The sequence below is a fragment of the Hippopotamus amphibius genome, chromosome 8 (genome assembly GCF_030028045.1).
Source record: "Hippopotamus amphibius kiboko isolate mHipAmp2 chromosome 8, mHipAmp2.hap2, whole genome shotgun sequence".
Lineage (NCBI taxonomy): Eukaryota > Metazoa > Chordata > Mammalia > Artiodactyla > Hippopotamidae > Hippopotamus > Hippopotamus amphibius.
The window spans coordinates 12,756,441-12,781,676 of NC_080193.1; the positions used below are offsets into that span (position 1 = coordinate 12,756,441).

The 25,236-nt window shown below is 52.3% G+C and overlaps 1 protein-coding gene across 3 annotated transcripts in view; it reads right to left on the reverse strand.

Annotated features, from left to right (window-relative positions):
• The window catches only part of RBM19 (RNA binding motif protein 19), a 120,427-nt gene that overhangs the window by 87,598 nt on the left and 7,593 nt on the right, over positions 1–25,236 (reverse strand). For all 3 annotated transcript variants that reach the window (XM_057745876.1, XM_057745875.1, XM_057745874.1), the window contains exons 8-17: positions 21,645–21,723; positions 20,584–20,655; positions 19,387–19,590; positions 17,913–18,043; positions 16,988–17,109; positions 16,461–16,557; positions 14,755–14,865; positions 11,258–11,458; positions 9,863–9,992; positions 1,750–1,919 (exon numbers count right to left, since the gene is read on the reverse strand). In XM_057745876.1, the coding sequence (XP_057601859.1) occupies positions 1,750–1,919; positions 9,863–9,992; positions 11,258–11,458; positions 14,755–14,865; positions 16,461–16,557; positions 16,988–17,109; positions 17,913–18,043; positions 19,387–19,590; positions 20,584–20,655; positions 21,645–21,723 (1,317 nt within the window). The remainder of the gene's footprint in view (positions 1–1,749; positions 1,920–9,862; positions 9,993–11,257; positions 11,459–14,754; positions 14,866–16,460; positions 16,558–16,987; positions 17,110–17,912; positions 18,044–19,386; positions 19,591–20,583; positions 20,656–21,644; positions 21,724–25,236) is intronic.

A 25,236-nucleotide genomic window follows, 5' to 3' on the forward strand; every position in this document is an offset into this window, starting at 1 on the left:
GAGGGAGGGTCCTGACCAGAGAAAGAGAACCACGTGCAGCGGACATCCACTGACTCTCGTATTCCGACTGTCAAACACTTTACTTGAATGATCTCATTCATTCCAATCAGATCTTCCAAACAGCTCCACGGAGAATTTTATTAACACCCCCATTTTACAGACAGGGAAACCAAGGCACAGATAGGCTAAAGGACCAGCCCAGGGTCACACTGTTAGTGAGGAGTGAGGCTGGGATCCAAGTCCAGGCAGGCTGACCCCTAAGCACAACTCTCCATTCGGACAAGACGCTGAGACAGGAGCCCTGCGAGCTGCATGCTGCCCCCACAGTTCCTCTAATGCTGTGTGACCCCAGGTCAGTGAACTGACCTCTCTGAACCTCAGTCTCCACATCTATAATATGAAGAACCTGGACTAGACCCAGCTGCTGCACCTTCCAGCTCCGGAGGTCTTTAATTCCAAGGATGCTCTGAAGTTGAACCTTGGGTGTATCTTTCAGGAAAAGAATGGTTCCTGTTGACGATGTCCCCATACCAGACGCAAGAGGGCCAGCGCGGCAGGAATACAAATCAAACCCTCCACAAACTGGTTTGACCTCTTCAAGGCTATCTAGCCTTTGGACATTACTAGTGTGTGCCTGTTTGCAAAAGCAAACTCAAACCAGACCAAAATGGATTCAGGAAGTAGCCCAGGAAACGTCCAAGGGTGGGTTTCCCATTGGCCCAGAGAGTGAACCTCTGCCCTTCAAGTGCTCCTGCTTTTGCCAGGCGCCTCTGCTGCCGTGGTGGCTCGTCTACCTGGCAAGGGACAGTCACATCGGAGACTTAGCCAGAGGGTCTCAGCGTGGTGGCTTCTGATCTCCTGCCTCTCCCTGACATCCTGGGCTTCCCTCCCGATGCAGGCTGGCCTCCTTTCCACTCACCCTTCCTGCCTCTGGGACTCAGTGGACCCTGTCCCCTCTCCTGAATCCAGCTATAGGATTTCAGAACTCAAAAGAATTTGTAGAAACCAATCATCTCAATCCTTATGGCCTTGGTCCTTTCCAGAACCAGTTCATGGCTGTCAGCCTGTGAATCACCAATTCATGTATTAAATTAAAAAAAAAAGGGCGGGGGGCATCAAGCATTTACTCTGTGCCAAACCCAGTTTAGAGAAGTGGAGAATCTCCCCACTGGCAGTGGGGAGCTTGCAGACCCCAATCCTTCGGAACCAGAAACCCCATTTTCTGATCTCTGGCCAGATTCCTTCTAGAAGCCCCACAGTGCCTATCGTTTGGCATTTCCCGAACGCCTACGTGGAGTCCCGCATGCTTTCCCCTCTGCCCCCTTTCCACGAATGCAAAGCTCTCAGTCCGTCAGGCAGGGCTGCCCGCCTCCAGGCTCACTCCAGGCTGTGTCTCCCGCACCTTCCAGCCAGGAGGGTGTGCTGCTGTTTACTTTTGGGTGGTTAATCTCGCAGACACCAGTGCAGAAGGGGCTTTGTTTTCACACTGCATCCCGACAGGTCCCCTCACGTGCATGTGGGCACCCCTCCCAGCCCCCAGGCCAGTCTGGCCAGGGCTCAAATCTCTAGGTGAGATGTCTACGGGAGAGATGTCTACTGGACAGCCCGGCGGAGGCGTCAAGCAAGTGGCTGTTGGTTGTGAATCTACACACCACCACGAGTCACCCTTTCGGGATAAACGCAGTGACCACATCAGCAGACCAGGTCCCCCACCCCTGCCCGCTCCCTCCAGGCAGAGCGGTCACTCACTTCTTTCAGCGTCTCCTCAGTTGTGTTGAAGTTGAGATTTTTGATAAACAGAGTGCACCCAGGAAGGCTCTCCTCCTCCTCTTCCTCTTCTTCCTCCTCCTCTTCCATCTTCGCTGAAGCGTCATGTACTGCTCCCTCTGGTGGCTTTTCACCTTCTGGGGTCTCACCATCTGCACGCCCCCCCAAAACACAAATCTGTTAAATGATGTCTTATCTGCCTAAGTCCCAGGACCTGAAGCACAGAACCTGCTCGATCCAGGAGGTTCTGTCTCTGAGTGGGCCGCATCAGGAAGGGACACTGTGAGCCCAGCTTGTGCTGGGTTTTAGCAACTCTTGGGGGGTGGGCTGGGGGAGGGGGAGAGACCGTGCTGCCTCCTGCCTCTGTTTGAAAGAGAAAAAAGCATGAAGCACAGGCCTAAACCCAGGAAGTGTTACTCAGACAAACCCACATTATATAACCTGTATAATCTGAACTTCAAAATAAATTATTGTATGAGCTGCACACGTAAGCAACATGTTCTTTCTCCTCAAAAACCTGCACTTAGTGACATTTTGAACTAAAATGCGACTTAAAAAAATTACAGAATGGGAGCAAAACTCAGAACATTCTAAACACCCCTTGAACCTAAGAGATGCTACATGCATTTAAAACCCCCAATGTATATATAACTTCAGGGAACATGTACATAAAAGAGTGGGTTTTTATCTACACACCATATATTCAATTCAGAACTACACATAACAGTGACAAACTGAAAAAAAAACCAAAAAAAAACCAACCCCACTATATTCATAAACAGGAGATTTGGACAGTTATACCGCCACCAAAGGCTGGACTAATATGTAGCTAAAAACGATGTTTCCGAAGAATGTTTAAAGACATGGAACAATGCCTAAGAGAAAGATGAAGATGCAAAATGACATACAACGTGTCGGCAAGTACATCCTGTACATGGAGTTTACAGACACGTGCACAAGAAGACAAACGAACATGCTCCTGGTTATTTCTGGAGACTGTGATTACGAAGGGCTCCATCCTGTCACTCCCACCCCTCTGGGACACGCCCGCTCTGAAGGAACAGCATTTCAGGGGGAGGGAAGGGCAATGGTGAGGGCGCGAGTTAGCAGGGCAGGTGCATGGCTGCATCTCAGGCTGCTCAGCCCTGGTGGAAAGTGTGGACGTCACCCGAGGGTGAAGGAAGCCTCACGAGGTTGGGAACAGCGACGTGGCCTCTTGAGAAGTTCCGCTGCTGGGAAAATGTGTTCCACTTCAGTCCACCTCCCCAGTTTTTCACGTGGTCAGGGTCTGGGGACTATCACCCCTCCCCCTATGTACAAGCTTTGGAAGCTCCTTCCCCTCCCCCTCCCCGGGGGAAATCAAAGCACATCTCAGCCATTCTCTAAGGCAGACATCAGACACACCCCCGCCCAGCCACCCTCACGGTTCTGGGCAGGTACCCCATCCCTCCCTTCAGGTCTAAGCCCTGCACACGCCAGCCCAGAGCTGATGGGGACACTCCACTCTCTTGCACACACTTGTGTTCAAGTAGTTCAAGCCCAAGGGAGCTTCTGGGGCTTCAGATCCGTCCCCCACATCCTCACACCAAGCACCAGAGCCATCTCTGTCTCCCCTTGCAAGCCTACTGCTGGCCAGTCCTAATTAAACTTCAACCACTTTGTCATAAAACAACCCTTTCAAGCCCCAATGGAAACAGCGACAGTAGGGATGTTGCCCGTTTCACATCAGTTGAACGGCCAGCCTGCGCCCTTGGCGCTCCCTCAGAGGTGAACCAGAATCCAGACTCTCGCTCCAGGACAGAAAAGGAGAAATCTACATAAAGGCTCCTTCCCCCACACAAGAAACTAATGCAATTTACCCAACAAGGGACTCCGTGGTGTGGCCATTTGTCCTCAAAACCCAACTTTCAAAGCAAAGCAAGGTGGAAAAAGTATTACTAATGGTGGGGAAGCAAAGCTATGAAGAGAGGCTAAGACTCCAGGTTCTGAAAGAGAACTTCAATCCAGAGGAGGACCATCACCTTCAGCTGTGAAAGACACCCATCCCACTGGCTCTCCTCGCGACTGACGTCTTGGAGATGAAAGGAGAGAGGAAGGAACGCCAATCAGATGTCCCACTGCGTGCGGGGACTGGGCTGCGTGCTATGAGGATGCTACCTCATTGCTGACCACAGCGGCCACACTGCAATAAACGAGTGGTCCACAGAAAGTTCTGGAGGTCGCTGCATCTGAACTCTAAACCTCAGGCATCTTCACGTTGGGAGAGAGGTTCATGGGAGAGTGAAAAAATTTCTTTTGTAGAGAAAAGAGTGGTGGGCATGGCGGTGACTGGGAGAGCTCACAGCCGGCTAAAGGGACAGCCCGTTGGTGGCACCAGCCAAGTGCTGCCACGTGGGAAGATCAACCCAAGTGTGGTCACAGGTTCAGAGCTTTCATGAGAAGCTGAAAATCCAGCTTTTTATGGGAAAACTCACGTTTAAAAAATCTTGGCAACTAACCCGGTGGCATGTGGCTTCTGTACTAGGCACTGATCAACAGATTGATTTAAATCAGCTCATGGGCCTTTGTGCTCTGCTCCCCACTTCTGGCCTGTCGAAGCCCGGCGACCCTCTGCTCTGCCTCTCCCAAGGGCCTGGGATGCAGCCAGCTCCAGCGCGGCATCCCACGGATTCGAAGCCTCACGAGGACGACAGCTCCGAGGAGCTCAGGGACTGTAAGCAGGGCCGGAGGCAACTCCTTTCTGCCTCCCTGTCCCAGGGGCAGGGGCTGGTCTGCTTCAAAGCACCCATTTCAAAGGTCGCAGGCCCCTCCCTGCCTGGGAAGTGTGATGTTTGAGTTTCGTGACAGAGCTGAGCTGAGCTTGCAGTCACGGTTGGCACCCCAGGAACAGTGGATCCCTTCCCCGGTGGGTGAGTCACCCTCAGTCCCAGCCCAGGGGGAATGAAAGAGGGCTGCAAGGATGGCCAGGACCTATCACCTCCCCGGGTGTGCGGCTGGCCTGGCTCCTCCCACTTCTATTAAGTCAACCAATGCCCCGACCCCCAACATCCAGGGGCACATTCGGCTTCAAATAAAAGACATGATTAAACGAGCCTGGCTTTGCTCCAACAGCACAGAGATAGATGTCCACTGTTTCTCCAAACCTCTATGTCCCCAGCCACCACCTCCCTGAATCTGCAACTCCCCCTGGGATGCTGGAAGAACTAACAAGACGAATGGTACCCTGGTCTGAAGATCTGCTGGAAAAAGGGGGCCTGAAGAAAATGAGAAGGGGGCCCAGAGACCGCAGTCAGAAGCTGGCACAGAGCAGTGAAGGTACATGGCCTTAGAGACGACAGTGATCTGGGTCAGGGTCCTGGTGCTGCCACTCACTAGCTGTGTGGCCCTGGGTGACTGGCTAAGGCACCATCAATTAGAACACGGAGCTACACCCCCGCCCGGCTCTTTGCAAACACGAGTGTCTGCTACTCCATCCACATGCTGGGCCCCTGATCCAAGGCACCAATGCCTCTCGTCTAGATGAACAAGCAGCCTCCTCCCTGGTCTCTTGTGAGCATGTGCCCCTGGCTGCCAGCTTCTGCCATCTGTCCCCACTCCTCCTCCATTCCAGCTGCACCAGCCTCTATTCTGACCTCCGAACCTGCCAAAATCCATCTGTGCCACAGGGCCTTTGCACTTGCTATCTATCTCCTCTGCCTGTTCTGCTCATTCCCCGTCTTCCCAGGCCTGGCTTCTTGTCAGGTCTCAGCTCAAACGCCCTCCCCTCAGAGCTCTTCCTGGGCAGTGGTGCAGTGGCCCCCAGCACAGGCCTGGCCACTTGCCATCAGAGTTCCTTCAGAGTCCTTGTCCCTTTCTGAAACTGCCTATCGGTTCATTTCTTGGTGTCCCCCAACTACAAGCAGAGCTCTCTGAGGACGGGACCATATCTGACTCAGTCACCTCTGCATCCCCAGCACCAGGCCCAGAGCAGATGCTCCAAAGATATGGGTGAATGATGGTTTGCTCCACAGATGGCACTTAGTGTGACTGGTAGGAGCTGTGAGATCACAGCTAAGAGCACAGACCTGGGAGCTGACGGCTGCGGGGCACAGGCCAGCTCTTTCCAGACATGTGACCCTGCACAAGTCACTCAACCTCTCTGTGCTTCCTTGTTTCCATTCAAAAAAGGGGAAAGAGAATCACAGGGCCCACCTGCAAGATAATTATGAGAATTAATACACAGAAGCCCAGTTAGAACGGTGCCTGGGCCAGAGGAAGATGTCGGGAATCCCTAACTCCACAGGCTTGTCGCCACGAGAGGCAGGCCAGCCGGCTGCAGGCTGTTGAGAAGAACAGCCAGGGCCACAGCTCTGAGTCGTGAGGACTGTGTCCCCGCCGGCCACGTCCTGGGGAAGAGCTTCTGCCCCCCAAGTGGCCAGGCCCTGCTGTGGCCCATGCCCATGTCCAGAGAGGTGCGGAAATGGCCAAGGGCCAAGGTCGAAGCCAAAGGTCATTGTTAAAAGTGCTTCTGCCCTGGCCTCAAGTGGGGAGGTGACATAAAGACTAGGAAGCAAAAAAAGAGGTATCGCGAAACACACAGGTGTCTGCCAATGACATCACCAGGAACCGGGAAAGTGGGAAGAAGTAAGAGCAGGATGAGGCCGGGGCAGGGATGGGGGTGCTGGGGACTGGGGGGAAGGCTTGGAAAGCAAGGAGGGCTGGAGGGCGCTGGGAGAGGCGGGGGAGATGCGCTTCCACCTGTAGTTGGCACAATAAAACCCAGTCACGCACCGCCACATGGGGCTTCATTATAATCAGGCGGCAGAATTTACGCCCGCTCCCTCCCCTTCCCGGCTCTCGGCGTGCAAGGCTGACAGCAGAGACTGTTATCAGTTGGAAGCAGCTTTTCAGGACCTCCCCCCACCCGGAGCCCTTTATCTGGAGGTGCGGGTCTTGGTTGCGGGGAGATAAAACACACCGTCCCCCTCCCTCGAGACTGGTACAGAGAACGGAGGGCTTTGCAGAAGAGAAGCTGGAGGGGTGAACGACAACAACAAAAGCCCTCCATCCACTCCCCTTCTGCTCATCTTCCTGCGGAGCCTGAGGAAATCCAGGGCTTGGGGGCCGGCTGAGTCCCCAGGCAGTGGGGATGGAGAGCTGGGGAAGCTTCGGGAACAGTGTGCAGGGGGGTGGGCGTCAGGGAGGAGCAGGTGGAAGGGAACAGCTCGGGGACCGGGGAGGGGACCGTGTATGTGATACATGTCAGAAGAGGAACAAAAACGGGCAAAAGGAGGCCCGGGAGGTGAGCTCTGTGGGGACCCGCCTGACGACGCGGGACTCAGCGGGGCTTGGAATCAGCACAGGTGTGCACAGGCGCGCACAACTTCTTGGCCCCAAATCCAATCTATTTGCTACAACTACTGGCTCCCTCCTCCCAGCTCCCAGGCCTCCTTTGCATAAGTGACGGCAGGACCCTGGACAGCAGCCCCCTGAGAGGCAGGGCCTGCTGGGGACAGTCTGGGCTGCTCTTAACACTGCAACCTGGGGACCTCCCTAGTGGCGCAGTGGTTAAGCATCCGCCTGTCACTGCAGGGGACACGGGTTCAATCCCTGGTCCAGGAAGATCCCGCACGCCGCGGAGCAACTAAGCCTGGGCACCACAACTACAGACCCCACGTGCTGCAGCTACTGAAGCCTGCGTGCCTACAGCCTGTGCTCTGCAACAAGAAAACACTGGAACCTAGGCCTGGGGACCCAGAGGACACTGGGGGTGGGCAGGGGCAGCCCTCTGCCTCCCAACCAGGGTTCACTACCTCTGCAAAGCCTCCCCTCACTGTGCTCCAGAACATTCTGTACCCAGGGCCCACTTCTAGTGCTGTGACATCTCAGCTAGTCCCAAACCGCAACCCCGTCCCCGCAGCCTGGGAGCCTCTAGGGAAGCGGTGTGTGTTAGGCCCATCTTGGTCACCCCAGCTCGGCAGCTGGCATCCAGCTGATGCTCAGGGTTGGGTTAGAGACTGTCCACTTCGGCTTACGCTGCCGAATTAGGATGAGGGCCAGAGTAATGGGGCCTGACGGGCGGCTTCTCACTGTACTCTCACAAAAGCCTTCTGCCCATTTTACAGATGCAGAAACAACCTCAGAGAAGGCCGGTAGCCTACCCAGTCACAGGGCTAGGAGAGGACAAGGAAGACAGTGACTTCTCCAGGAGCTGTAAGCCTCACCTTCTGAGGCCCGATGTGCTTAGCAAAGCGCCGGGCTTGGAGGAAGTGATGCTTTTGCCTGTGGATTTGCTCAGTACCCAGTTACTGCTCTCCCACCAGGTGCCAGGCACCTTTCTGTGTGCTGGGGCACAGCAGTGTGCAAGCAGACAAGGTACCTGCCCGGGGAGGCACCATGCGTAGCAGTCCCACCAAAGGAGGGAGAGGCCCCCGCTGGATCTGTTTCCAGGCCCCTCACTCCTGGCAAACCTGTGCTTTAAAGGGGGACTTGCTTTTGGCCAAAAAACCTTAGTCATGTCCAAGTTTAATAACTGAAGTGAAAACCAAGGTTGCTGACAATTTGGGGGTGACTGGGACTTCCTTGGTGGCGCAGTGGTTACGAATCTGCCTGCCAATGCAGGGGATGTGGGCTCGAGCCCTGGTCCGGGAAGATTCCACATGCCGCGGAGCAACTAAGCCCGTGCACCGCAACTACTGAAGCCTGTGCACCTAGAGCCTGTGCTCCGCAACAAGAGAAGTCACCAAAATGAGAAGCCCGTGCACTGCAAGAAGAGTAGCCCCCGACTCACAGCAACTAGAGAAAGCCCATGCGTAGCAACAAAGACCCAGTGTAGCCAATAAATAAATGTTAATTAATTAAAGAAAAAAGAAACTGTGACTATATCAAGAGAATTCTTTTTGACAGATGCATGAGCAGGCTTGAAGAGAACGCTAATTCAATCTGTGGACAAAAATAATTCATAAACAGGGGCTGGCAAGGGGCTTCTGAAAGGTTTATATCCATGGTCGGTAACCCCAACGGCTAGAGATACTTTCAGGGGCGTCAGAAAGAAGAGACTAAAGAATTTTCCTTCCTGACCGAAAAAAGGCTTCTAGACCAGTGGGTCCCAAATGGCTTGTATGACTAGGCTGGTCCTGAAGGAGGTTTTACTGATCCACGATGAACTGGGAAATGCACACAGCCTAGGGAGGTGCATGGACACTGAGGTCTATTCAGGTAAAGGATTGTTCTTTAATATGTGAATTTTGCTTCTGCACCCCCCACTTTTTTCCCCCTGTAACACCCATTCTTTTATGAGGACAATGGAGAGGGTATATGGAAGATGTATTTGTTTAAGTCCTCACTTTAATAAACTGGCAACCGTATGATGAGATGGGGTAAGGAGGAAGGAGGGATATTACCGTTGGGCAAGATCTTAATGTTTGGGTGAGGGTCCTTTCCGAAGCCTTTCCAAAGGTCTTCGATTCTAGGATGGAGTCATGGTCCCCTGACTGAGTGGTTCTCATTCGAGGGATGCACTGCCCCCTAGAGGGCATCTGGCGTGCGGGGGAGAGGGTGTTTGAGACGGTCGCGGTTACAGGGACACTCCTGACATTCAGTGGGCAGGGTTAGCAAAATGTCTTACAATTGGAAGACCAGCCCCGACAAGGAAGAACTGTGCTGCCTTGAGCTGCCTCCCCACCCAAGTGTGAAGCATCAGCTGAGGCTGGGGTCCCTGCCTTCCTTGACTCTCCTGCCTTTGCAGTCACTGGACAGCAGAGGGCGCCACACCATCCCAAGGACCCCGGAGAATAAACATCTCCTGGTGGGTGTGCGAACTAGAAGGCTGTTTTCTCTTGCTCCGTTCTGAATCCCTATTACTAGATTCTAGTTGTTTTTTTTTTCCCCTTTCACAACCTTTACTTGATAAGCCAAAATTATACTGTACCCATCATTTTTATGCTCTATTTTTTTAAGGACCTTTTATGTGCCTGCCTATAAAAATTCAAGAGATGGGGACCCACCAGTCCCAGGATGAATAAAGAACTTTAAACCAAATGCCTGATAAACAATTCAGTGCCACCGCCAGCCCTCTGTCTTTCCCTTCCCTGCTGACCTCAGGCCCGGCTCTTACCTGTTTCTGGCTCTGTCTGGTCCTTTCCGGCTGGCTCTGCTGGTGCATTTTGGGGTTCTTTCTTCTGTGGGGCTGGGCTGGAAAACACGCCCATTGGAGCCCACTCCAGATACAGGGGGACGTGGTGGAACTGCAGAGAGGGGGCGGGGGAGGGACTCAGTCCAAGACACAGACAAAGAGCCTGAGGCTCAGAGTACAGAACCCTCCGTGCTGCCTGAGCCCTGAGAACATGGGCCCCGTGCTGCAGCTCAGGGTTCAGGTGAGAGGCTGGAGCATCTGCTGTCACTGGACACGTCTGCATCCCCTCCTGCTTTCTCACACAAGAGTGTGAACGGGGAGCGGGACAGGGGAGCAGAATCACTGATACAGGACAGCCCTCCTGGAGGAGGTGCAGCAGGGCCGTCAGACTCCAGGCTTTCTCTCCCTCCACATACATACATGTCCTCTCAGGCAGCACGTGTGCACGTCTACATGCATAGACGTTTTTTTTCCCCTTAAACGGATAAACAAGACACTGACAAACAGTCTGCAAAGCATTAAAGTGCTTCATAAAAAGCAGCTACTTGCAGTGGGTTGAATGGTGGCCCTTCTAATGACATGTCCACGTCCCAACTCCCAGAACCCGTGCATGTGGCCTTATTTGGAATAAAGGTCTCTGCAAATGTCATTAAGTAAAGGCTCCTGAGATGTGATCACTCTGGATTATCTGGGTGGGCCCCAGGTCCAGTGACAAGCGTCCACGTACGAGAAAAGCAGAGGGAAGATCTGAGATGGAGAAAAGCAGGCCATGTGGACAGAGGCAGAGACTGGAGTGATGTGGCCACAAGCCAAGAGATGCCAGGAGGCACCAGAGGCTAGGAAAGAGCTCTGCCCCCACCCCCAAGAGCTTCAGAGAGGATGGCCCTTGGACACCTTGACTTCAGACTTCAGACCCCCGGAACTGTGAGAGATACATTCTCTTCTTTTAGGCCGCTAAATTTGTAATAACTTACGACAGCCACAGAAAGGAATACACTAATATATGTATTTTTCCCATTATTACCAAGAAACAGGAGGTAGCCTGCCTACAGAATTGACTTTCAACTCATCGTAGGTATAAGACATCCAAAGCACCAAGGAGGGTGGTTCAAATTCACGGGGGAACAGAAAGCTGAGGAAAGCCAGAGTCGGCAGGAAACCAGCAGGAAACCGAGGCAGGCTTTCCGGAGGATGTTTTGAGCCTGCCCCCCTCATTCCCCCATCCAGAGGTGCTCCCAAGGGCGGGATGACAGTCACCACCCCAACAGAGACGGGTGGTTTCCAGCAAGTGCTCCCAAGAGCCAGGTCTATGCCAAGGCTGCCCATCCGTCAGCTCCCTCCGTCCCCTCCCTGAAGCAGGGCTCGAGTGGCCCCTACCTTGGAGTAGGCCAGGTGCCGGAAGGCCTTGCGGGCCTCCAGCGGCTCCAGGAACTCCACGATGGCCGTGACGCCACCCTCCGGCAGCAGCACGCGGCCCAGGCTGCCGAAGCGGCCGAAGGTCTCCTGCAGCTCGGCCGCCAGGGTGCCGGCCGGGAGGTTCTTCACCAGGATCACGGTCTTGCTTCGCTCGGCGGCAGCCTGCAGGGAGGGGACCGCTCACGTGGGATGACGGAAGGGAGGGTCACTGGACCCCAATGCCGGCACTCATCAGTGGGTGACTCTAGACGCAGGCACTCACCTGGGACCTCGGGTACCAGGCCCTCAGGAATAGGAAGTGGGTCCAGGAGACCCCACCCTGCTGGGCAGCCCGGAAGAGCGGATGGGGGGAAGGCCCCCCCCGGGGGAAATTCCAGTCCCTCCACTTCTGCACCAAGGCATGTTCTGACAGTATCTGACCACAGCCCTTGCTGGACCTTCGAGACCACTCCAGCCCGGGCTGGGATCTGCATCTCCGAGCTCAGGGGCCTTCCCCGGAACTGCAGACCGCCTGCCACCCCACGTCTGAGACGTTAACACCGTGTGGGAGTGGCCCGTGGCTCTCAGGAGACCCCTGTCCTTTGGGTAGGACAACGCCGAGGTGTGAGTTGGGCTGGGGAAAGTGCCAGCCAACCGCCCCACCAGCTGCACCGGGGCGGGCACGCCCTGAACCGGCCTCCTCTCTCCCCTCGTCCCTTCTTGCCAGTGTTTTCTGTCCAGTGAACTACTTGCACTTGAATCTCTGTCTCGGTCGGCTTTTGGAAGAACCCGAACTAGGACACCAGATAAACGGCCTTGAGAAATGCACCTGAAATGTACTCAGTCCCCTCACCTGACAGGAGGACAGGGCACCTATTTCATGGGTCGCTCCAGGAAAGGAGCCAAAGGGGCTGACCTAAGTGCACTGCTGACACCAGCACTTACTTTATTATTAACGAACGTCGCATGGGGCATAAAAGAGCCAAAAAAATTAATGGGAGAATTCCAGGCATAGGGCGTTATCGGGGTACGAGTCTCAACTTGGCCACAAATCTAATTTGAGATCTTGGGTCAAGTGCTTTCCCTCTGGGCCTCAGTTTTCTTTCTTTTTAATTTTATTTTATATTGGTGTATAGTTTACAATGTTGTGTTAGTTTCAGGTGTACAGCAAAGTGGTTCATTTATATATATATACACATATCCATTCTTTTTCAGGTTCTTTGCCCACATAGGTTATTACAGAATATTGAGTAGAGTTCCCTGTGCTATACGGTAGGTCCTTGTTGATTATCTATTTTATATATAGTGACGTGTATTTGTTAATCCCAAACTCCTAATTTATCAGCCCCCCTCACATTTCCCTTTTGGTAACCACAAGTTTGTTTTCAAAGTCTGTGAGTCTGTTTTTGTTTTGTAAATAAGTTCATTTGTATTTATTTTTTTTAGTTCCCACATATAAGTGATATCATATGATATCTGGTTTTCTCTATCTGACTTCCTTCACTTAGTATGTAATCTATAACAGATAATCTCCAACCATGTTGCTGCAAATGGTATTATTTCATTTTTTACAGCTGAGTAATATTCCATTGTATACATGTACCACATTTCCTTTATCCATTCCTCTGTTGATGGACACTTAGGTTGCTTCCATGTCCTGGCTGTTGTAAACAGTGCTGCAGGGGACATTGTGGTGCACGTATCTTTTCGAACTATGGTTTTCTCCAGGTATATGCCCAGGAGTGGGATTGCTGGATCATATGGTAGTTCTATTTTTAGCTTTTTAAGGAACCTCCATACTGTCCTCCATAGTGGCTGCACCAATTTACATTCCCACCAGCAGTGTAGGAGAGTTCCCTTTTCTCCACACCCTCTGCAGCATTTATTGTCTGTTGACTTTTTGACGATGGCCGTTCTGACTGGTGTGAGGTGATACCTTACTGTGGTTTTGACTTGCATTTCTCTAATAACCAGTGATGCTGAGCATCTTTTCATGTGCTTTTTGGCCATCTTTGGAGAAATGTCTATTTAGATCTTCTGCCCCATTTTTTGATTGGGTTTTTTTTTTGATATTGAGCTGCATGAGCTGTTTGTATATTTGGAGATTAATCCCCTGTCGGTTACATCATTTGCAAATATTTTTGTGGGTTGTCTTTTTGTTTTGTTTATAGTTTCCTTTGCTATACGAAAGCTTTTAAGTGTAAGCTTTTAAGTTTAATTAGGTCCCATTTGTTTTTGTTTTTATTTTCATTACTCTAGGAGGTAGATCAAAAAAGATACTGCTGTGATTTATGTCAAAGACTGTTCCTCCTGTGTTTTCTTCTAAAAGGCCTCAGTTTTCTCATCTGCAAATTGGGCTACACCTACCCTATAGCTACAGGCCTCCCATGGTTGCTGTGAGGATTGTGTGAGGTGAGAAGGGCAGAAGTCACTGGCAGGTGGGAAAGGCTGGGCACCAGAGGGCTTTTTAAGTGTGACTCAGGCCACGGAGTGTACTGTTAGTGGCATGGACTCCGGGGCCTGCATTCAAATCCAGCTCTACCACGACAAGCTGTGTGACCCAGAATAAGTGACTTCACGTCTCTGAGACTGGGGGTCCCTCTGTTCAATGCGAGCACAGTGGTGCTGCTTTCCCGGGGTTGAAGTGAGCGTGAAATGAGTTAAAAAAGCACATAAACCTCAGGGTGCTCTGGGAAGCACTAGTCAACACTAGCTGTTGGCACACTCAGTGAATTCATCCATCCTCCCACCCACCTAGCCACACCCCCATCATTCCCACTCTCCGTGCACCCACCCAGCCTTTTAATTATCCTTCCATTAGCTACTCGTCCTTCCATCCTAACCATCGTTTTAAGGTGAAACTCTAAGGTGAAGCTAAGAAAACAGCAGTTTGCCGGGCAGACGCCCTGAGATTGTCCAGGCTACTGCCAGACTCACTGTCTGACCTTTAAGGCCCCTCCCCGCTCTCTGGGCCTCAGGTTCCCAGTCTGTAACACGAAGGGGAGGATATTAGGTGTTCTCAATGGGCCCTCAGAGACGTCATCGTCCAGACACCTAAGAACTTCTACCTGGTGGGGAATAAGCACGTGAAGGGAGCTTCCCCTACGCGGCTCAAGAAAGGTCTCAAGCCCCAAACAGATAACAGGCGCTCTTAAGAAGATGCTGGGAGCAGGGGTGGGGGACCAGAATGCTTAGCCCCACGCCTACCCCCGACCCGTGGGGAGAAATTCTTGCATTCGTGTGCTCCGCCCCCGCAACCCGCCATGAGACACCATCGGGTCCAATGGGCCACGTGTCTGAGCCTATGATCTTTTTTTCTTACTCAGTCAACAGCTGCAAACTTAACAATCATCATCTTTCAAAGGCCTGACCCTCCCACCCACCCGCACACCTGCTGATGTGAGACTCCACCCCCAGTTCTCCAGGGGTGGGGGGTCCGAGCCCTGAGGGGCTTGCTGGGCTGGGCAGGGGGCACCCACCTGGCTGAAGGAGTCCAGACTGACCCCATTGTTGAGGAGGAAGCGCCGCACTTCTTGGACGAGCTGGGTCTCCCCCAGGGCCACCCGCACGGCCACGCTGCCCTTGGTCTCCTGCGGGAAAGGGAAGATGTCCTGTTGACTGCCGGGCAGGTGACGGGCCGGCTGTCCCATTTCCCAACAGCCGGAGGAGGAGGCGTGGACGAAGCTGGACGCCTCGGGTGCCCCCACGGATGCCCGCTCTGACCTGAGAGCTTTGGGTTCCCAGTCTGTCAGGGCGAATCAAGGATCCCACGCCTCCCCTCCAGCCTCCCCGCCCCTCTACCCCCCTCACTCCCTCCCCTCTGGTTGCATGTGAGAGTCTTATGCCAAGTTTATTTCCACCTGAGGCCTTCTGTGTGCTCACCTCCGCCCTCCATTCCATTTACGTGACAATGTCGTGCCCCTGGGCAGCCTGCCTCGCTCTCTTACCCTGGCCCCCTACTCGGCTTAAGCCTTTTTCAAGCCATCAGGCCAACACGCAGCGTCCTGGTTAACGAGCTGGTGTCTTCCTCTGCTGGAAGGCTCTAGAAGAGCAGGACTGTCTCTCTTTAGGGCACTGCTGCCTTCCCAGAGCTTGGGGTGCTTGTGGGATCTGAAACGGCCGATGTCTGGAGCTGTGCGGCCAACATGGTGCCCACGAGCTCAGCCACTAGGCACCTGAAACGTGGTGTGTGTGTGTCAGAACCCAGAGGTACTGTGAGTGCGAGACACGCACTGGATTTTAAACACTTAGTGAGAAAAAAAAAAAAAAAAAAAAGCAACGCAGGATACCTTGTCATTTTTCACATTGTGGATAATGAAATGATAATATTCTGACTATGTCGAATTAAATAGGATAGATTCTGAAAACTAATTTTGCCTCTTGCTTTTTGCTTTTCAAAAAACGTGGCCACCAGGACATTTACAATTCCTAGAAATACCGTGCAAGTGTGGGGCTTGCACTGTATTTCTGGTGGATGGCGCTGACCTTCAGCACGGAGCAGGGGCGTAAATGACAAAGGGTCAGCGAGCTTATGGACAGCTTTTGCCTACTGGCTGAAAAACACACCCCAGGTTTTGCCAAAGATGAACGTGGCCGCGGTCTAACTGGAAGGTATGTAATCTGGATGGGCCAGGTGGACCGAGGGGCAGAGTTGGAAGGGACAAGGTTAGACCTGGGAGATGAGGCGGGACAGAGACCTTCGACCCCCCCCCCCCCCCCGCCCCCGTGCTGGTCTCAAAGACCTGGCCAGCTGGGCCCAGGAAGTGGGTGGGACAACCCTTGGGGAGCGAGTCGCAGCAAGGGTAGCAGAGTCGGGCCGACCTGGGGTCACCCCACCTCTGCCTCTTTCCAGGTGCGTGACCCTGGGCAAGTGCCTTTGTGCCCCTGGGCCTCGGTTTCTTCACCGGGGAAGAGGGGCAAGGGGAGCCCCTGCCCATCAAGACGGTGCCGGGAGCACCGCTCGCTGAGCGCCCAGCCTCCGCTACATTCTCCACGTGGCTCCACACTTGCCCAGGAGAAGCCAGGGCTGCAGAGTGGGTGCGGGCGCTTCCACAGGGGAGGCCCCGGACGACGCCAGTGACTTCAGCTCCAGAGGCCCCGAGCGGGTCCACGACCCCAGCGCGATGCCGCCCCCTCCCCTGCCCAGAGCCGGGGGTGCTCTCCATCAGACGGCGCACCCACTCACGTGGTCGAACACTTGACTCTTGGTGGCGCTGTACTTCTGGGCGATGGCGTCGGCCACGGCGTTCGGGCCCATGAATAGTGCGTTCCAGTTGTGGGAGCTGAGGCAGAGGCAGAACACAGGGGTCAGACAGCGGCTGGATGGGGGGCATTTTTTTTCAGATGCAAAGCCTGTAAGAAATGAGCTCATGGGCCTGCCTTCCTCAGTCCCCCAAGCCTCCTCCTCCCCCAACATACCTGGCGTGGGCCAAGTACCCAGGGCCTGAAGACAAGAGCCACGATGATACTAACGACCCCGAACACCTGCCAAGCACTCACTCGGCACCAGGGACCAAGCAGTTTGCTTACGTCGACCCAATCCTCATGACACCACAAAAGGGAGACACTGCCGACTCTCCCCAGTTTGCAGATGAGGAAACTGAGGCTCAGCAAGGCTATGGGTGGGGGCGAAAGCCGCCATGAGGAGTCAGGGCGCCCAGGCGGCTAGGAGAGGAGGGGCAAGGGTCGGGAAGCCTGGAGGTGGGTATGGACCTGGAGCTGTTGGCTTTGTCTTTGGACTCTTTCTTCTTCTTGTACGATGATGATCCCAGGGCCTCGGCGTCCTCGCTGGCCTCCTTCTTGATCGTGGATGGTAACACGTGGAGCATCCTGCCCTGGAGGGGGCGAGGGGGAGGGGGTGAAGACAGGAAGGGGGTAAGTGCTTCTTCTACATCCAGCCCTGGCAGCCTCTCCAGGAGGGGGCTGGACCCAGCGCTGAGACCCTTGTCACAAGATGGGGGCCTTGGGCAGGACGCCCACGAGGCCGCCCTGAACCCAGCACGGGGGCCTGGCCACGTGGCAGAGGGGCTTCACATTGTGACGAGGGCCGCTTGACACAGCCGCACAGAGGATGCCGATGGGTCTGTAAGTAACACCTGCAGGGCTCCTGACGCCATCCTGTCCCCGTGACAGTGTGAGCGCCACGCGGGCAGGGGCCAGGTCTGGCCTGGCAGCCACAGGGGACCAATAAATCATGAATGAGTGAACGAAAGAATGAATGAAGAGGAAAGGGAGGTGAGACACCCCGAGGCTTAGCTACGTGCGCTAAGTGCCTTCCTTGGAAGAGAGAAGTTTCTTACATTCTACTGTAGCCATTGCAATGACCAGCTCAAAACGCCTTGCTTCTTTACTCCTTTTCCAAGTGGTATTTCTCAAGATGGAGAGCATATTCGTTTAATCCACAGATACTTTTTAAGGGCCCACTCTGTGCTACATGCTCCTCTAGGAGCTACTGATAGATCAGTGAACAGGACAGAGCAGACCCTGCCCCGTGGAGCTACCTCCCAGCAGCTTGGACCAGGGGCGGCTTCATGTGCCTCGGGAAGCACGAGCGCATTTTCGCGTCTGCACGCATGCGCGCACGGCCTCTCCCCATCACCCAGGCCTGGTAGCCGCCCGCCACCCCGCGGGCCATCACCTGGAACACCTGCCCGTCCACCTCTGCGTAGGCCTTCACAGCGTGCTCCGGGAACATGAAGGTGACGAAGGCAAAGCCCTTGGGCTTCTTGGTCAGGCTGTCGATGGGGTAATGCAGCTCCGACAGGGGACCTGAGGGCAGAAGGGCATCAGTGTCCTGCGGGGCTGGGCCTGAGTGCTGGGCGAGAACATTCTGGGCACTAGTCAGGTGATGGGCTTTAACCAGGGAGAGCAGAGAGGTGCTGCTACGGCTCGGCCCAAGGCACAAGGCGGCAAGCGGCTGCCTGAGACCCCCTCACAGGGCAGGGTGTCCTTCCACAATCCTTGGTGCATCTATCCTGAGAGCAGAGGTGCCTGGGCTGGGCCCTGCCCTCACCACCTACTACATGGGCAAGCCTCGGGCAAGCCACTGGCCTTTCCGGGCCTCAGGCTTCTCACCTGTAAAATGGTATCGTACGAGTACCCAGCTCAGTGGGCAGTGGGCAGGGTTAAATGCACTAATACGCGTCGTGTATTAACCAGTGCCTGCTGGTCACGTAAGGCCACTGAAGTGACTGCTGGGATAACATCCTGATGCTCACACTAAAATACACCTTTTCTGCACTGGTTTCCACTCTGAATACCAAGGCTTTCTCTTCCCAGGTGGATACGCAGAGTCCACTGACGACCCCTCTCCCGTGCAGCCCGGCCCCACCACGTAAACCAGGGCAGCAGGACAGGAGGACACAGGCTGGGAGGGGACACCGATTTGCCTGATGGCAGAATCCTACTCAGGGCCTCCTGGTCCCCAAGACAGGCACTCAACCAAGCTCCAATCCCCTACAACCCACAGCTGGTCTCTGAAGAGAAGCGGGCAGACCCTCCAGGGGATCTTAAAAGCATCCAGACCTCGTCCTGCCATTCTGAACCCTAACTTCCTTCCCTTCAACAACCACGATCTTACGAACGAGCACAGCCCTGCGTGCCAAGGTGAACCACGGGTCTTCAAGTCCATGTCCTGAAACATACTCCTAGCAACCACAACAGTGAAAACAGCCCGCACTGGGAAACCCGTCTGGATGTTCGGTCTGGAGAGCACGACTCTTTAGACAGCAGAGTTCAGACTCGGGGGGTGCCTCACAGCCACACACACAGCGAATGGGCTTCCAAGACCAAAGCGAGGGCTCAGATACCAGGGATATCTCAGAAAACTGCACCCATACCCTGTCAGTTCTGAGTTTAGTGAGCGAGAGCTAAGGGAATCTGGGTTCTGACCACAAAGGTGCCTGGGATGCCATCTAGGACTCCGAGCTCTGCTATCTACATCCTGTTTGCATCCCCACAGCAACTCAGGATCATGAGGCCCATTTTATGGATGAGAAAACTGAGACCAGAGGGGGACGTCCTCAGTCCAAGGTCAAGAGCTGTGGGAGGCAGGAGGGGACTCGGACCCCTTGCTGCAGGTGCTTGTGATGAGCTGGAGGCCACGCCCCTACCGTATTTGGAGAAGAGCTTCTCCAGGTCCTCCTCGGAGCTGGTGTAGGGCAGGTTTCGCACAAAGAGCCTCCCGGAGTCGGCCAGGTCCTCTTCCTCTTCATGCTCCCCCAGTGTCCGGCCTTGCCAGGGTTTGGCGCTATTCTTGGTGGGCGCCTTGGCCGCGGGGACGTTCTTCTCCCTGAACACCTCGATGTAGCGTCCGCCTGCACGAGGAGAGGCAGTCAGGGCCCCGGGGGGCAGACCTGGAACCTGCCAGCTTCCAGACTCTTTGTTGCTGTCTTCCAGATGCCACAGCGAAGGCGGCTGGTGACAGTGCTGGATGCCAGGCGCTGTTTAACCAGGGCGGCGGCCCCAGCCACTGCCGGGCCTGAATCTCACTCAGCCTGTGAGCTCAGCTTCAGCCCTGGGGGAGCCCGCCTGGGCCACACGGCCCACAAGGCCACATCCTCCCAGTGCCAGGGCACGGCCCCTGGTGCTGCCTGGGGAATCCTCTCGGGTGACAACCCAGCCCTGAAGAGCCCCTCGCGCTGCTGCCCTAGATGCCTGATTAGACCGGGACCCCTACCATCCCTCCCCACGCACACAGCCGGTGCTCAATAAACACCCACCACCCGACGCGCTAATGATACTCCTTAGGTTTCTCCCCATCCCCCAAAGAACTCATGTCTTCATGAGGGGTTGACAGCTGGACCTGAATCACCTGTCCATGCCAGGGACGGGCCAAAGATTACGTCCGCAGATATAGTTCAGGCGCCCTCCCGGCGCGGGACCCTGTCCTTGCTGTTCCCTGTCCTTGCTGTTCCCTGTACTGGAATGGCCCCACCCCACAAAGCCAGAGCTGACTCCCCACACTCCTCCGGCTTTTGCTTCCATGTCATCAGCTTGGTGTGGCCCAAGAGGACACCACCCTGTATAAAACGTGCCTCCTCCAATCCCTACCCTCTCCTGCATTTGTCCAGAGCACGGCCCCTCCGGTTACCACCTGTCTCTCCCTTCTCGATGTAAGTTTCCTCTATGGGAAACTTAGCGTCATCTCTGCCCAGGAGGGCAGGGGCTTTGGTCTGTCCTGCTCACGACTGTAACCTCAGTGCCCAGGGCAGTGCCCGGCACACAGCAGGCCCTCGATATGACCTCACGGAGTGACTGAGTGAAGGAACCCCTGCACCGCATAGAGTGGGACCGTCCAGCATCCTTACCCATGTACTCTCTGTTGCATTTCAGAGCTTTCCTCACGTCCTCTTCACTGCTGAAATCCACAAAGACGTACCCTGCAAGAGGACCACGACAAAGGTAAGGCCTGCAGGCCCTGCGGACGCCTGTGAGAGCCAGAGGAACACCCACGCTGTGCTAGGTGTTTGGGGGAATCTGAGCAGAAAGTGGGAGGAAAACCTGTATTTTTTGCCAAATCTCCAAAATAGAGACTCTTCCCCCCCACTCCCCCTCCCCAGCAAACTTCCCCTTGTAGGAAGTGTTCTGACCCTGTGGCCTGGTTTTCCGGATGAAGATGCTGGACCACAGGAGTCACAAACATGGGAGGCCTTGGCCTCCTTCCAGCCTCCCCCCGCCCTGACCAGTGCCTGCTCCTTGACCTGCCCTGGACAAGTGCCCACGGTGGTGATGTTGCGACCCAGCTTGGCACCAGAGGGGCCACCTCCACAGTGACTGCCTGTGAGCGCCCGCGGCCCTGACCTGCACAGACAAGCACGTGGAGTCTTTCCAAGAACACGAGGGGTCTTGCCTCCCCACTTTCTAGGGGAGTTAAATGACGTGGCGACGAACATGCGGCTAACAGGTGGCGGTGCCGTCACCTGCGCCAAAGCCCAGGGTTTTGGTCTCTGTCACAAGACTCTCCTTTGGGGGACTGCAAAAGCCCCCACCCAGCCCACCTGTCCTCGGGCCCTGCCCCCAGACCCTTCCCTCACCAGCCAGGGCACCATCCTGAGTCTGATCATGGCCTCCCCTTGCTTTAAGCCCGCAGTGGGCCCCTGCACTTGAGCTGAAGGCCACAGTCATTACTGAGCCCCCAGGCCTGGGGGCCGGGTCCTGCCTCCACAGGTGAAGACCCCATACCAGGCTGCCAGGGGCAGGGGACAAGAGGCAGGCCCCACGCCTGAGCACTTTCACCACATCCTCAGAAGTGGGGACCACAAAGAGGAAAAAAAATCGCTGCCCTTGAAACATCTCCACAGTTCAGCTGCCCCAAACTCCCCGCTTTAGCATCTGCCTCTCCAGCACCCCTGAAAAGCCTAGACCTTACCTGTTTTGTTTCCATGGGCATTTCTCACTATTCGAATGGCCACCGGTTTCAGGGGTGCCAGGAATTCCATGACGTTTTTCTGTGAGGAGAAGAAAAGCTTTTTCCCCATTTCTCAATCCAATAACAAAAGTGCAAACCCAATAAAGAAACGTGGGCCAAATTTCTGAATTCAGAAAGGATACGCTAGAGTCTCATCCTTCGTAGTTTCTCTCTTTCCACTAAATTATACATTTTCTCCATTGTAAATTAAAACTGCCTTGGAAAAGAAAACTTTTTTTAAAGTTGGAGAAGAAATGAGGAATATAAATATAAAACAGTTAACGGCACCATTAGCATTTTAAGGTATTATTTCTGATCTTTTTTTCCTAAGTACCTTTTGACTTAATTGGGGTTAAATCCGGCTTTTTTCACTTCTCATCAAAGCATGACGATTTGTCTGTGTTACTTCATGGGGATGAGTAGGGTGCTGTTGTAGATGGTTCCCAACTTTAACTACTGCTCTATTTTTTGGACGTGAGGGTGATTTAAACACTTTTTAAAAATGCACAAGAACACAAGAGTATAGAATTTCAGAAAATACTGAAAAGCCCCAATAAGAAAACAAAAATGGCCCTAACTCCAAAGCCCAGATCACTTTTTTTTTCTTTTTGGTTTTATTTATTTTAAAATTTATTTATTTGTTTATTTATTGGCTGCATTGGGTCTTCGTTGCTGCACACAGGCTTTCTCTAGTTGTGGTGAGCGGGGGCTACTCTTCATTGTGGGGCACGGGCTCCTCATTGTGGTGGCTTCTCATTGCAGAGCGCAGGCTCTAGGCACATGGGCTTCAGTAGTTGTGGCACATGGGCTCAACAGTTGTGGTGCATGGGCTTAGTTGCTCTATGGCCTGTGGAATCTTCCTGGAACAGGGCTCGAACCCGTGTCCCCTGCACTGGCAGGCAGATTCTCAACCACTGCGCTACTTAGGAAGTCTTTTTTTTTTTTAAATCAATCCTACTTTTAAAGTAAACTCTTTAAACTTAAGTATACTTAAAAGTGATTTAAAATACATTTTGGAATGAGTTGCATGTGAACAAGGGAGCTTTACAGTTTTGAATGATGTCCTGTGCTTTTTTTAAGAGTGTGGATATGAAGCGTTTTTCTGGCCCAGATCACTCTTGCTGGTGCTCCTGACAGGGCCAAGGGTTTCCTGGGATGTGATTCTCTAGTGTACAGCATAGAGATTGTTTCCAGTTTTTCGTTTTTACAAATAAAATGACAAATTAATACATTATAAATAAGAATAAAAGAATGTGGCAATGAACATTCTTGCCCTGACCTCTTGGTGTACCTGGCTGATTTGCCTGTAGTGCGAATTCTCAGCAAAGTAATTGCTAGGTCAAAGGTATGTACGTATATTTTAAATTCTGACTGAGGCTTCCAGGTTGCCTTCCAAAAGGCTTCCACACACCTTCCCCCAACAGTGCATGAAACAACTTACTACTGAACTTAAAAAATTTCTGCAAAAAATGTAACCTTCCTGTTTTGATCTGTATTTCTTTAATTATGAGTGAACTCAAGGGTCTTTCCCAGCCATCTGAATTCTTTCTCTTAGAAGCCCTCCTATCCTCTGTCCACTTTTCTGTTGGGTCATACACAGGTCCCAATATCCACTTACCTACTTGTAAATTAAAGAAATGGATTTTGTCTGTTGTTTGTGTTATAAACATCTGTTGTTTGTCTTTTGACTTTATGATGAAAAGTTGCCTTAGAGAAGTTTTAAATGTTATCTAGTCAATCCATCTTTTTCTTATGACCACCAAGTTCTGCAAATTGCTTAGAAAGGCTATTTTTTAAAAATTAAAGCATAGCTGATTTACAATGTTGTGTTAGTTTCTGGTATACAGAAAAGGAATTCAGGTGTGTGTGTGTGTGTGTGTGTGTGTGTATGCGTGTATATACATATATGTGTGTATATACATACATATACTTTTCCATATTCTTTTCCATTATGGTTTGTTACAGGATACTGAATACAGAAAGGCATTCTTCATTCCAAGACTGCAGGTAAATTCATTGATGCTTTCTTCTAGAACTTTTATTGTCTCAGATTTTTAACTTAAATCCTTGGCGCGTCTAAAATTTAGCTTGCTAGGAGGAGTGTGGCGGGGCACCATCTTTTTTTTTTTCCTTCATGAAAGTTAACTGGTTGTCCCATTAGTATTTATAGAAAAATCTCTCTTCTCTTCATTGATGTGAGACACCCTATCCTAAACTCGATGCTTATACATACGTGAGTCTATTTCTGAATTTGATTCTATTCCATTAACCTGTCAACATCTTCACCTGAACCAAACTGTTTTAATTACCGTAGCTTCAAAACATGTTTCAGCAGCTGTTCTCTGGAATTCCACCCCTACCCCCCTCATCCTGACAAAACTCTGTGATCCCACCGAATTTGCTCATTTATTCACTAATTAGGGAGGAAATGGCATTTTTACTTTCTAAGAACATATGGCTTTCTACTCATGCAAGCGTTCTTTTAAACCTCTCAGTGGAACTGAACATTTTCTCTACACAGAACCTATAAAACTTTTATTAGAATACCTATAAAGTCCCCAATACATAATTTTCATTAGAGTATCTAGAGGCAGACTTTCTATTTTCCGTCCCTTCTTTCCTTCCTTTTTTTCTTTCTCTCTTATAAAAGTAATCTTTTTTTCCATTATATTTTCTGTTCTCACTTGTGGAGAGGAAAGAAGTGACCATTTTTTGAGTATGTCTTGCAAAAGTCTATCTAATGCCCCCCCACGCCATTAAAGCACGTGATTTTCTGCATGGTCAGTACTGAAAGATTCTGACTCTAAATTAGCAGACAATTCAGATAGTCTAGTACAACCCAAATGCTTGTTACTCCAAAATTTGATTAAGTTTTATTAAAAAAAAAATTAGCAAATATACACATTCAAAAAAAGGCTAGTACTTTAAGAGAAAAAAAGGGCAAAAGATATAAGGCACTTTCCAAAAGAGGATACACACATGATATACAAATGTGAAAGAATGATTGATCTCACCAATAATTTAAAATATAAATCAAAATGAGATGCCACTTTGACCTGCCACATTGATAAAGATTAGTACCCAGGGTTCACGAAAACAGGCATTCTCATCCTCTGCTAAGGGAGTATAAACTGGTCAGGCTTCCAGAGGGCAACTGACATTCTGTACCAAAGCCTTAAAAATGTACATGCATGTGCTTGTATAAAACATTCATATGGAGCAAGGGTTGGCAAATGATAGCCCACAAGCCAAATATTGCCCACAGCCTGCAAGGTAAGAATGGTTTTTACGTTTTCAAAGGATTGTTAAAAAAAAAAAGAGTGCAACAGAGACCACATAACCCACAAAGCCTAAAATACGCACTGACGTTGACAGAAAAAAATCTGCTGACCTCTGATCTCAAGAAATGTGCTGACTGCATTATTATTCAAAACAGCAGAAGATTGGAAACAACCCCTGTGTCTCAATTTAGGGGGTTGGGTGAGTATAACATAGTGCTGCCCAGAGTAAAGAATAGCACGCAAGGTGAAAAATGAGACTGTAGTAGAATATT